The following is a 13,882-nucleotide window of genomic DNA, read 5'->3' on the forward strand; positions in this document are numbered from 1 at the left end:
GTAGGAGAAAATGCAGCAAACCATATACTCCCTTTCCAACTGTGTCTCTTCGAAGAATAGATGGACTGGATGTGGGTGTTGGTGTCCTCTCTGATTACCAGGCAAAAGACACACCTGTTGAATTGTTTACTGGGTTCAGGAACCAAAGAAATACTAGTAAGAGGCAAGTGCTCCCAGGACAAGGAAAGGTCTAGTTATACTAAATCATCCTATTGTGAGAGAAATGCATATATGGGAATACAGACCTTATTTAGACTTTATTTTTATTTTTTAATGGGTTTCATATTTATAGGTTTTTAAAGTACCTTTTCTCTATCAAGCAGAAGAGATAAGTTGTTTGACTGATAACATAGTTCCCAAATAGAAAAATTACTGTAATTGTTTTGTTTGCAAGAAGAATTATGACATCCATCATAAAATATCCAAACTTATTTTTAATTCACTGGTGCATAATTGTTAAGTGGCTGGTTGTTGCTAGGGCTTTTCCAATCAGTTATTTGTACAGGATTTTGGGTTGAATTTGGTGACATAATATCATCTCAAGCCCTTTTCACCCTGATAAAAGCATTATCAGCTTTATTCTTGTATTCTTGCGTTGTGCAGGAGGTCAGACTAGATGATCATAATGGTCCCTTCTGACCTAAATATCTATGAATATTCTATATTTTTGATATTTTTAGGGGGGGGTCACAAAATTTAGTTTCTGTGGTTTGCAAACACCAAACAATTTTTAAATTACTGTGTTAAGCAGAACTTTCCCCAAACTGCCACTAACCAAGGGTGACTTAATTTGAACCTGACTGAACCAAACTGCATGGCTCCAATGTAGGCCTGGCAACTGACCAGGCCAAAGAAGGAGGTACTGCAAGAAGGAGTGACAAAGCCCACAAACTGTCAGAATCAAGGGTAAGGCCAAAGAGTCTCGCCTTTCGTGACAGTGAGCCACCTGAGGGAAGCCTGATATTACAGAACCTGTGAAGTGGGCCACCTTGCGAACAGGAAGTCAAGACATCTACGCCAGCCTTTGACCCTGCACCCAAAGAAGGTCTGCTAGCGAGAAGCACTATATCACCGTCTGGCTTCTTAACTGCAGTTCCAGCTTCTATTCTACGAGAGTCGAAGAGTTCATGAACCCCCCTGTTATACCCAATATCTTATTTTTAGTTCTTCTCTTTTTGTCTTTATTAGCTGGGAGACATCCCAGTCTTTCTATTGTCTAGTTTTAGGGTGTGAAGGTGTGATCGTGTGCATGAATGTGTCTGAACACCCATAAAGTACATATGGGGAAGATGCCAGAGAATTCCCCAGGTTTAATTAGCCTTAAACATAGTATCATATGGGTACTCAATAAAGAGTGTTCTGTGTTCCATGTTCAAAAGTCCTAAGAAAATTAAAACTAACATTGGCTTATCAGAGTATTCTGTATTATATCATCTCTGTGGCGGGGGTAAGGAAAGGGTTACCCACTGCACCAGAACTGAAATCTAAGGAGGAAGTTGTATAATAGGCTCTAAGTCTGTGGCTTACACATTAGCTAATAATTTGGTTTCAGTATCAAAATATTTAACCAGCTCCAAGTTACAGATTTTATTTACTTTGGTAATTATTTAATTGGGATTTATAACCAAATAGCCAGCCACTTCCTTAAATCCCTTCTTAGCATTTATAAGGATTGATTATATGATGTATTAATCTGATGATTAAACTAATTTGATGATTTAATTTCAGTCGAACAGTGAGACTAACTTGATTTTCTGATTTGACCTTGATTGGTAACTGTATTGCTTTAAACTTCATTTTGTTTAATGTTAACAGTATCTTAACTTTGGTTGTATGTTTTCTTGATTTTGTTTTGTTGGTTTAATAGTTTTACTAAAATTGATAACACTGATACTGAGTCACATTTCTTTCAATAAGCAACATGGGTTAAGAACCATTGAAGACCTGGGTGGATATCAGCTGGTCAACCTAAAATATCAGCTGCCCCTCATTAGCCTTGGATTCTCACACTATACTACTCTAACTAGCTATTTATTGACAACAAGGTCTGAAGATAGGCTAAAGGAAAGTCTAGTCCCAAGGCCATAAAGATGAGTTCTGTTTGCTCTCTGTGGCAGTGGTGAAGGAGCTGAGGTGGTGCATTCTCTTCCACAGAGTAAGGCAAGGACATCACCTCATGCAAGAACACTCATGTAACCCCCCACACCGCCCCGCAACAGACATGGTCTTTCAAGGCAGTTCTGCAGCTCAGTGAGTCGGACACCAAGTCCCAAAGGTGTGATTGCACAGGCTCTTAAAGGACTAGAGTTGAACATGCCCCACCCCTCCAGCTCAGCATAAAAGAGCATTAAAATGACTAAAGCACACCTGTGTGAGCTGCTGGGAAAACAGGGCTTCCTCCTAGCCCTGCACCCTGCTGGTGAGCAGAGCCCCTGGGGGCTAGAATGTGTAGAAGATCACTGCGGCTGCAAAGGTGTGATTTCTAGTTGAAATTGAGTGTGCATTTGGCAATTGCAGATTCAACATGCCTATGCTCTCAATTTATGTTCCTAAGTTTGTGGCACTTTTATTGCTTTCCGCAGCTTGTACCTTTCTCAGAAATGTCTCTTTTGGGCCCTTCAGCCATTCTGTAGTGTCATTCGTCTCTGAAGGGCTTTTTCTCATTACAGTAGATCCACATGGTCCTGGGGAAAAGGAACTACACTGACCTCAAAAATTTTGGATATGAGATGCTGTCATAGGATAAATGTTAAGTGAAACTGTACAATGGGGTATGTTGTGGGACAAGATGAAAAAGAACACATGCCACTGGGTGCATGGAGAAACAGACTTGGACTCCTGGATGGACGTTCCACTCAGATTGCTCATTCAGAACTTTGGGGGGTTGAATTTGTTGGCTCCTGTGAGAAGGGGGAGAAGGATCATAGAGAGAGTTGGAGACCTAGACTGTGGTCATGAGGAGAAACATTGCTGGGCTCTAATAGGATTAGGCTATCCCTCTTGGAGTCAGAAGCAGAAAGGTTACTGAGTGCTATTATCAGGTTTATGTTCTGTTTACTCAGACTAAATGAAACTTAGTGTTTTGTCAAACCCAGAAGTTGGAGGCATAGTAAACAGAAGGGTTCTGAAAAGGGCTGCTGGGCCCTAGAAACAGAGCTCAGTAAAACAGCCACAATCACCTGGTATTCAGAGGTGAGTGCCCTGAGAAGATTAGAGGGTTAAAAAGGCTGTACTAGCAACCCAGAGGCACTGGTATTGAATAAGGTGTGTGCGTAGGAAGGGGCAGGTCAGGACGGGCCCTCACTTGAGACTGACAAAGATTGCTCTTGCTGAAACTGTAATGTCATTGGTCTCCAGCAGGCAGAGTCACAAACCAGGCTTGCTCCGGAACAACAATGACACACTCCAATTTCATATCTCCGTGAAAGATGAAACACACACTAGAGGGAAATGACGCTTCCAGCCCCATGGGGCTGGCAGATGGCTGCAGAACTATTAAAATGAAAATCTCTTCTGAGAACAAACACACATCCCTTCTAGCAGATCTCCACTTGCAGACCCTGCAGTTCCAAGGATGGATCCAGGGGAGTCTCCAAAGAGTAATAAAGGGAACACTTCAGAAGAAAGATGTAGCTCTGTCAGGGAGGATGTACCTGACAGTAAATGACACCTAAACAAACTCACAAGGGGTACAAGCATCATGCATAGCCCCACACCAAACCTGCTGTAGAGGGGCAGTTACCTGGCTCCTGGGGAAAAAGGTAGGCTGACTGGGAAAGCGGCCACAGCTGTGGCCACCCCCAACCAGGCCACAGCTGTGGCCACCCCCAACCAGGCCACAGCTGTGGCCACCCCCAACCAGGCCACAGCTGTGGCCACCCCCAACCAGGCCACAGCTGGCTCTGATATAAGGGCTAAGGAGTGGGAAGGACCTGGCTGCCTGGGAGTACAGGGTACCCGGGGCAGAGCTGTGCTGGGGAAGGGCAAGAGGAGCTGGGGAGCTCCAGCCTGACAACTCCCCAGGCTGAGGGCTTGTTTAAGGCCTAAGCAGGTACCGGGGCTGAAGAGGTGTAGCCCGGGGAGAGGCAAAGGCAGTAGGTCCAATCCCTTTGTCAGTGATGAGTGGCCATCAAAGACTGCAGTTTGCCCCAAGGAAAGAGGGTTAGAGGATGACTGGCAGTAGCCACTGAGGCAAGGTGGGCATAGAGGGTTTGGGGTTCCCCTGGGAGGGGAGACCCAGAGTGTGGGGGTACTGTGGTGGGCAGGACCCTCAGGTAAAGGGCACTGGGGTCTGGGAGGAATATGGGGGGGGCCTGAGGCAGGAGAGACACTGGCTGGCAGGAGGCTCTTCGAGGCTGGAAAGAGCTAATTCCCAGAAGACCAGCAGGAGGCACCATGCTGGTGAGTGCTCGATCTGCTACACGCACTATGGCTGAAGAGTCAATGGCGTGGACTCTATGACACTGAAAAACTATGTGAATGTCCTGACACCATGTGGCTGCCCTGCAGGTCTCAGGATAGGGACAGGTCAAGAGCTGGCTGCAGGAGTTGATATGGCTCTGACTAAGCTGTAGGCCTGCCAAGAAGCAGTAAGGAAATGCTAGGGAGCCCCTAATACAAGGGAACCCCCATCCTCCCTTTTTATTCAAGTCTTCTTTAAAACTTTGCTTCTCTGCAGTCAATCAAAGTCATAGACTTTAAGGCCAGAAGGGACCATCGTGATTGTGACACTGTATACCTTGGGGAAGCACCCTGTAACCCCCATATTAGTCATTTGTGTATAATTGTGATATTTCATATAAAGCATACCATGTGAAGTATTGTGGGAAAGGTTATGTTCTGCTGAAACCCACTGTTCTACCTAATGAGTGTATCATTAATGCATATAAAATTATAATAATTGTGTTGTATGGTTTTCACTAAAATATGCCGTGGGTTTGGGAAGCACCCAGATACTAGCTCCCCAGAGACAATGATAAGGGAGGTAACCAACACCCTGGTGGGTGCTGAACAAATTTCACCAACTGTTGTCCGGCAAGGGAGTTACAATTCAATGACTCACTTGCATAAGGCCACACCAGGGGAATTGCTCAACCTTGCCTGGTGACTCAGCAATACCCACCAGACATGTCTGGACTTGTGTTCTCCAAGCACATGGACTAAGGGTATAAAACAGAAACAGGGGCGCCACGCTTGGCCTTTCTCCTGCCCCCACCTATGCTGCAAGTAACAAAGACACTCAGAAGACTGATGACTCCAACAGAGAAGACTGGTCCAGGTTTCAAGGGCGAAACCTGTGTACTATGAACTTCACTATCCAGTGGGGTGAGAAAAACTGCTTAATCTAGATCAGGGCGGGCAAACTTTTTGGGCTGAGTTTCTGAAATTGTATAGAGGGTTGGTTAGGGTAGGCTGTGCCTCCCCAAACAGCCAGGCATGGCCCGCCCCCTGCCGGCTCCCCCCGGGACTCCTGCCCCATCCAACCCCCTCTGTTCCCTGATGGCCCCCCGGAGACCCTTGCCCCATCCACCCCACCCCCCTACTCTCAGTCCCCGACCACTCCCAGACCCCCCTGCTGCCACATCCAAACCCCCCTCTCCTTCCTGACTGCCCCCCTCCGGGACACCTGCCCCATCCAACCAGCCCTTCTCCCTGACCGCCCCCAGACCCCTCGCCCCTAACTGCCCCCCCCACCCCATCCAACCCCTCCTCTCCTTCCTGACTGCCCCCCTGGGACCCCTGCCCCCATTCAACCCATGTTCCCCCCCGCCCCCTTTCCGCACTGCCTGGAGCACCGGTGGCTGGCAGCATGGCTGCATCAGGAGAGGCAGCCGCGCTGCACAGCACAGAGCACCGGGTCAGGCCGGGCTCTGCAGCCCCACCGCCCAGAGCATTGCGCTGCGCGGCGGCTGGCTGCGAGGGAGTGGGGACAGTCTCCTGGGCCAGGAGCTCAGGGGCTGGGCAGGACAGTCCTACAGGCCGGATGTAGCTTGCGGGCCGTAGTTTGCCCACCTCTGATCTAGTTGTTTCCCAGCCTAATAGGGTTGAGAGTTTAGACTGCGTACTTATATTTTATCTTATTTTGGTAACTAACTCTGACTTTTTGCCTATCACTCATAATCTATCTTTTGGAGTCACTAAACTTGTTTTCCTGTTTATCTTTACCAGTGAGTTTGCCTGAAGTGTTTGATATGTCCTGCTTTGAGCAGGGGGTTGGACTAGATGACCTCCTGAGGTCCCTTCCAACCCTGATAGTCTATAAATCTGCTCAGGTTTACGGAGGCTGGTGTATATCCACTTTCCATTGATGAAGTGGTGAACCAAATAAAAAACTTGCATTACTCATCTTGAGCAGTGCAAGACAGTACATTCGTGAGGTACAAGGCTGGGAGCTGGGGGAATTGGGCTGATGTCTTTCTGTGTGTGATTCACGAGCGGCTTTGGGAGCATTCATGCAATGTAGCTGGGTGTGGGGGTCCATAGGTGGTTGTGCTGAGTGATTACAGCACCCGGAGGGGTTTGCATCGTATCACTAGAAAAGCATTGTGAGAGACAGCCCAGGCTGGAGAGTTAAGGGGGAACAACGATCCCACACCCGTCACAGTGATCATCGAGTCTGACCTCTTGCACATCGCAGGCCCCAGAACCTCACTCCTGTAATGCACCCTGAGTTACTGACGGCCTCAAATCATGATTTAAAGACTTCAAGTTACAGAGAATCCACCATTTACTCTAGCTTAACCGAGCAAGTGACCATGCCCCATCCTGCATGGGAAGGGCACCAAACTGAGAGAATAAATGGTTATAAATGCCTAAATCCCCACCACATGCCTAAAATCCCCAAAGTGAACAAAAATGCTAAAGATTCCTGGGCTCAAAAGCCTGTTGTCCAGACCCTCATAATCTGCTTCCCTTATCAGTTTAAGATTTTGGTCCAAATCTTCAAAGCAATTAATGGATCAAGTCTCAACTACATTAGAGACCTCATATGCAAACTGCCAAGATTGATTATTTTCTCCCCCCACCATAACCAGACTGATATTCATAGCATCCGCCATTCTTTTTAAACCCTATCCCTTAAAAAACAAAAAACAAAAGACCTACCCCATGCAGAGCTTTGTATCATTTCAAAAGGGAGGAGTATCACAGAAGTACACAAAGTCCATAAGAATCTTGATTTTTGCCAATCTATTTTATATGGCAGATGGTCAGCTATCACAGTGATTGGCAGTAATACAAATACGCATAAATAAGACGATAATGGCCATATTGGGTCAGACCCAATGGTCCATCTAGCCCCATATCCTGTCTTCTGACAGCGGCCGGTGCCAGACACTTCAGAGGGAACAAACAGAACAGGGCAATTATCAAGTGATCCTTCCCCTGTTGTCCAGGCCCAGCTTCTGGCAGTCCGAGATTTAGGAACGCCCAGGGCAGGGGACTACATCCCTGATCACTTTGGCTAATAGCCACTGATGGACCTATCCTTCATGAACTTATCTAGTTCTCTTTTGAACCCAGTTATATGTTTGGCTTTCACAACATCCCACAGCAATGAATTCCACAGGTTGACTGCGTTGTGTGAAGAAGTACTTCCTTATGTTTGCTTTAAATCTGCTGCCTATTAATTTAATTGGTGATCCCTCGTAAGGCCCGTGGGTCTAGAATCCTGGGCCTTCAGATCTGCCAGGCAGTGGGAATCTTCATGCTGCCACCTAGCAGAAGCCGTAACCAGCCTGTGCTCCAATGCCCATGACCTGTTGTGGACACAGACCATGGGAAGTCCCGCCTTAAGGGGTCTGACAGGCAGCAGCCCATGGCTTCTGATTGGCTGCCTGCCCTATATAATCCTAAAGTGCATTCCAGGAAGTGTTCAGGCATGAGTGTGATATTACTGTAGCTGTCATAATCATTTCTTGCTCCTGAACTCCTGGTTTCAACTGCAGCTTGATTTGGACTTTGCCTTCTGACATGGACACTGAAATCAGACCCTTGGTATCGATCCTGGCCTGGAATCTGACTACGCACTCCTACACTCCTCCCTGCCTCAGGTTTGCCCCTGCTTTGACCATTGGTCCTGATTGCCTGTGGTGGGATCCTGACACCCCTGGTTCTTGTGTTGTGTGAAGGGGTAAATCACATGTCCTTATCCACCCCAGTCATGATTTGATCGACCTCCCTCGTCTCCGCCCCACTCGTCTCTCTGAACAGTCCCTGTCTTTTTAATTGCTCCTCATGTGGAAGCTGTTCCATCCCCCGCATCATTAAGGCGAAGATTTTGTCAAGGTTATTTTTAGTAAAACTCACGAACAGGTCACAGGCAATAAACAAAAATTCACGGTATCCGTGACCTGTCTCTGACTTTTGCTGCTGCAGCTCCATGGTTTTTCCTGCTACCATGGTGGCTGGAAGCTGTGGGGTTCCCCTCCCCCCACGCATGCAAGGCTGTCGCCTGTCGCTGGAACCCTGAGGAGGCTGTCGCCTGTCGCTGGAACCCTGAGGAGGCCTTGCTGGAACTGCTGGGGCCCCTCTGGCTGCCAGCTCCAGTCCTGTAGCCCCGGGGGCCAAAGCAGAAAATATCACAGAGTTCTCTGGAAGTCATGGATTCTGTGACCTCTGTGACAAACACAGCCTTACTAATCATTTTTGTTGCCCTTCTCTGTACCTTTTTCCAATTCTAATGTATCTTTTTTTGAAATGGGATGACCAGAACTGCATGCAGTATTTGAGGTGTGAGCATACCATGGATTTATATAGTGACATTATGGCATTTTTTGTCTTATTATCTATCCCTTTCCTAATTGCTCCTGACTGCTGCTGCACATTGAGCAGATGTTTTCAGACATCTATCCACAATGATTCCAAGATCTCTTTCTTGAGCAATAATAGCTAATTTAGATGCCATCATTTTGTATGTATAGTTGGGATTATTTTTTCCAGTGTGCATTACTTTGCACTTAGATAGGTAAAGGAATGTTTGGATTGAGATGCAGCATCTTGTACCAGGACCTGCAGTTGTGTCTCCTTAAAATATGGACAAATATGAGTTGTGTGTTCCCATCTTTGACTTTACTAGCTGTATGCAGTTAATGGTGCTGTTTGGAGAGAACTGATCATCTTGGAGCTCCCATCTAATCCAGAGAACAGAGGCTTCTGCTCTTACCGTGGAGGCCTGCCTTGTGATTGAGGCACAAGTATAGTGAAGAGCAGCATGAAACCATGTTACAGATGCTGGAATAGTCTCAATGAAGCAAGGGAAAAGAGGTATGGGAAGACGAAAAAAGAGGGTCCGGAGAGCTGGGGATATTGGTGAGCAGAGAGAGCTAATACCCCAGAGGTGAGGAGAGGACCCAGAGCTTCCTGTGGGAAGTAGTGCTCTGGTTAGGGCAATTCTGCGGCATTTCCCTCAGAACTCACCACCTTGGTCAAGATATTGTCAAGGTCAGAATGTGAGTGTGAAAATGCTCTCACCACTTTCTCCATTTCTTCTCTCTCCCACTGAGTCGCCTCCCTCACCATCTCCATCTCCTGGGAACAAAGGGAAAGATAAGAGGGCCAGACCCTAAAATGACCCCTGCTCTAGGGGCAGCACCATCACCCCCAAAGGAGAAGATATGAGAGTCACATCCCTGAGCACTTCTGGGAGAAGCATTACCACTCTTCCAGTCTTATGGAAACAGCAGGTGCACCGGAGCTATGGGGAGGAGTGAAATCTTCTACCATGGCGCAGGCTCCATAGGCCAACGCAAAACACTGCAGAGCTTCAGAGACCATTCTGCCCTATCCCATTCTCCTGAAGGTAGTTACAGCACCCACCTTTTGTAGGATCTCCAGCTCCTCTGGGGTCAGGTCACGGTCAATGGAGGAGATGCTTTCCAGGCTATTCTTGCGGCCAATGCCAGCGGCAAAGGGGTTGGCAATGATTCCTGGGGACATCTACAAAAAAGAAGGTAACATCACATGTCAGGAACACCCAGTGCCTTAGAACACAGAGACCCCCACCTGCCCCCTGGGTACTCAGAGCACAGAGATGATCCCGCCCAACAGACCACAGTCATGTACCTCTTGAGACCCTTCCCATCCCCTAGGGCACCGAGACCACCTCACCCATGTGCACAAGGGCATTCATTGGTAAATTCACTGGTAAATTCTGGCTCCTTCTCAGGCTCTGGTTGGCCACACCTGTTGGAGAGAGTCCAGCGGAGGGCAATGAAAATGATTAGAGGGCTGGAGCACATGACTTACAAGGAGAGGCTGAGGGAACTGAGGTTATTTAGTCTACAGAAGAGAAGAGTGAGGGGGGATTTGATAGCAGGCTTCAACTACCTGAAAGGGGGTTCCAAAGAGGATGGAGCTCGGCTGTTCTCAGTGGTAGCAGATGACAGAACAGGAAGCAATGGTCTCAAGTTGCTGTGGGGGAGGTTTAGGTTGAAAAAACTTTTTCACTAGGAGGGTGGTGAAGCACTGGAATGCGTTACCTAGGGAGGTGGTGGAATCTCCTTCCTTAGAAGTTTTTAAGGTCAGGCTTGACAAAGCCCTGGCTGGGATGATTTAATTGGTGTTGGTCCTGCTTTGAGCAGGGGGTTGTACTAGGTGACCTCCGGAGGTCTCTTCCAACCATGATCTTCTATGATTCTATGACTGGCCCTGGCCCTTCGTTAAGCAGGGGGAGGAGGCTCTGACTAGTCCTGACCCCAAGTGGCAGGGGAGGGGACTCTGGCAAGCTTGGGGGAGAGGGGCTCTGACCATCCCATGCGCATCGTAGGGCAGGGGGAGGGGTGCTGACTGTCCCTGGCCCCTCAAGGCAGGGAGGGTTCCCCAGAGACAGCTCCTCAGCTGTCAGCAGTGACAAAGGAACTGAGTGACAGGAGAGTAGCAACATTATTGTACCAGCAGCTGGGCCGCACCACTCAGCCAGCAGCGTTGGAATGTTCCACCTGTTGACGTTGGGCGGGAGAAAAGGGGAGTTCTCCTAAACTCTCTAGCAGTGTGATTTGCAGCCAACTGGCACTGGATGCCAAAGACCTCAGAGTGCATCTCCTGTGGCGATGTCTCCTCTAGGCCCTGCACGCCCAGCAGTCTATGCTGGGGATGTGTGTACCAGGGAGGGCCAGGCTTGGGGGAGCAAGAGCCATTCAGTAACTCTGCAGAGTGCAGGCCCATGGCTGTGTAAGGACGACTGTGAGTGCGCTCACTGCAGCCCTCCCCTGCACCTGCCAAGGGCATTGTGACAACTGGGCAGCGCTGGGAGAATGTGCACTCTGAGGCCAGATTTCCTCACACTGCCCTTTCTGCCCATGAAGTTACCAGCCCTGACTGACACCTTCCATCATTGTCGTTGATAGCTTTCCCCCCGAACTGCTGAGGAGTGAAACACCAGGCTGGGCACTGACTTCTTGCAGTTCTCTGTCCTGGGCAGGTATATTCTGATTACTCTTCCAACAGTTATGCCGTGCCACATGATTTTGGGATTGGGACAGGACGGCAGCAACAGAAATGGTTACTTCCTGTAACTGTGGTTCTTCAAGATGTGATGCAGACAGATCGAGGGACGTGATCGTTCCCCTCTATTCGACATTGGTGAGGCCTCATCTGGAGTACTGTGTCCAGTTTTGGGCCCCACACTACAAGAAGGATGTGGATAAATTGGAGAGAGTCCCGCGAAGGGCAACAAAAATGATTAGGGGTCTGGAACACATGACTTATGAGGAGAGGCTGAGGGAGCTGGGATTGTTTAGCCTGCAGAAGAGAAGAATGAGGGGGGATTTGATAGCTGCTTTCAACTACCTGAAAGGGGGTTCCAAAGAGGATGGCTCTAGACTGTTCTCAATGGTAGCAGATGACAGAACGAGGAGTAATGGTCTCAAGTTGCAGTGGGGGAGGTTTAGATTGGATATTAGGAAAAACTTTTTCACTATGAGGGTGGTGAAACACTGGAATGCATTACCTAGGGAGGTGGTAGAATCTCCTTCCTTAGAGGTTTTTAAGGTCAGGCTTGACAAAGCCCTGGCTGGGATGATTTAACTGGGAATTGGTCCAGCTTCGAGCAGGGGGTTGGACTAGATGACCTTCTGGGGTCCCTTCCAACCCTGATATTCTATGATTCTATGTATTTCCACTTAGGTGTGTGCATGGCCAGTGCTGGAGCTGGAGAATTTTGCTTGCATCTCATGGCTGTAGCCCCTCCCCTAACCATATGAGGCGACGGCCTGACCCTCAATTGCTTTGCACCAAACACCAAGATGAGACTCTGATGCAGAGGGGCTGGAGGGTGGGTCAGGGAATACACATCTGCATCACAATGCGAAGAACCATAGTTACAAGAAGTAACCATTTCTTCTTCTTTCAGTAGATGCAGCTGTGTATTACACTTAGGTGACGCTCAAGCAGTACACCCCCAAGAGGCGGAGCTCGGAGTCTATGTAAGCAAGAATCGCAGGACCATCCTATCAAAGCTTGCATCTGCCCTGGATGATGCAGTGATGGCATAATGGTTCATGAATGTAGGTATGGATGACCACACAGCAGCCCTGCAAATGTCCAGTATGAAAACCTCACTGAGGAAAGCTATGGACATCGCTTGTGCTTTTGTAGAACGAGCTCACACCCACTGAGGAGGCATAGCCAAAGCCATTTCACATGCTGTCTTGATGCAGGATGTTTTCCATTTAGAGATCATCTGTGAAGAGACTGCCTGATCCTTTATGTGATCTGTATACGACACAAACAGGCAAAGTGAAGCACAAAACCGTTTAGTCCTGTCCAGATAGAAGGCTAGACGTGGCCTGACATCTAATGGATGGAGACACTGCTCCTCCAGAGATGGATGTGATTCAGGGAAGAACACAGGTAAATATACCTCCTGGTTCAAATGAAACTGAGAAACCACTTTAAACAACAATTTTGGGTGTGGTCATAAAGTCACTTTGTCTCTGGAGAACTGTGTATTCACCGCTGGGGAACTCAAGATGGGTTCACATCAGAGCCTGCAACTCACAGACTCTTCTTGTGGATGTTATCTCTACCAGGAATTCAGTTTTTGATACAAAAGTGGAAAGGGACAAGATATGGGCTTGAACAGAGGTCCCATCAAAGCTGCTACGCCCGTGTTAAAATCTCACAGAGAAACTGGCTCTCAGATCAGAAGAAGATGTGGATGAAGGAGCCCTTTTAAGAATCTTATTATCATGGCACTGGAGAAGACTGATCTTCGCTGAACAGGGGGTGAAAACCAGATGCACTTTCAATGAACTAAGTGCAAGCCCCAACGACTGAAGGAGCAGCAGGTACTCTCAGATGTCCTACATAAAAGCCACTGTCAGTTGAATTCCACAGGCTAAAGATCACACTGAAAACTGCTTCCATTTAGCTGAACAGGCCATTTTGGTAGTGGGCTTTCTACTGTTGAGCAGGACTGCCAGGACAGCCGCCGAACTTCCTCCTTATTCAGCCGTGCAGAAGCCATGCCATGAGTCGCAGGGAGCTGAGCACGGGATGCAAGGTACAGCCGTGATTAAATTGGGATGGAGAGGAAGTGGTATTGGAGGCTGAATAGATAGTGTGAAAAGGCCGAGAACCAGCACTGCCTGAGAATGAGACTCTGCCTTCAGCTGAGGATGACTTCTCGGATGATTGGGAGAAAAGCATACAGGAGAGTCGACTGCCAGCAGACGTGGAAAGCGTCAGACAAAGAGCCTGGAGTGAGGCCCCCTCGATAGCAGAACAATGACATTTCCTGTTGTCCCTTGTAGCAAATAGGTCAATCTTCAGGATGCCCCAAGCTGTGAAGATAAGCCAGAGGACACTTGTCTTCAGGGACTACTTGCGACTCAAGGAAAAATTCCTGCTGAGATGATTCTGGATTATGGACAAGTGAACAGCT

The 13,882-nt window shown here is 48.1% G+C and overlaps 1 protein-coding gene across 20 annotated transcripts in view; it reads right to left on the reverse strand.

Annotated features, from left to right (window-relative positions):
- Positions 1 to 13,882, reverse strand: part of SCRIB (scribble planar cell polarity protein) — a 237,931-nt gene that overhangs the window by 112,176 nt on the left and 111,873 nt on the right. For 17 of the 20 annotated variants that reach the window (XM_084621786.1, XM_084621784.1, XM_084621779.1 and 14 more), the window contains 2 exons: positions 9,817 to 9,936; positions 9,472 to 9,528 (listed from right to left, as the gene is read on the reverse strand). In XM_084621786.1, the coding sequence (XP_084477912.1) occupies positions 9,472 to 9,528; positions 9,817 to 9,936 (177 nt within the window). The remainder of the gene's footprint in view (positions 1 to 9,471; positions 9,529 to 9,816; positions 9,937 to 13,882) is intronic. The other 3 variants (XM_084621778.1, XM_084621790.1, XM_084621785.1) reach the window with 1 other exon arrangement.

The sequence above is a fragment of the Lepidochelys olivacea genome, assembly GCF_965140295.1.
Source record: "Lepidochelys olivacea isolate rLepOli2 genome assembly, chromosome: 2".
Taxonomy (NCBI): domain Eukaryota; kingdom Metazoa; phylum Chordata; order Testudines; family Cheloniidae; genus Lepidochelys; species Lepidochelys olivacea.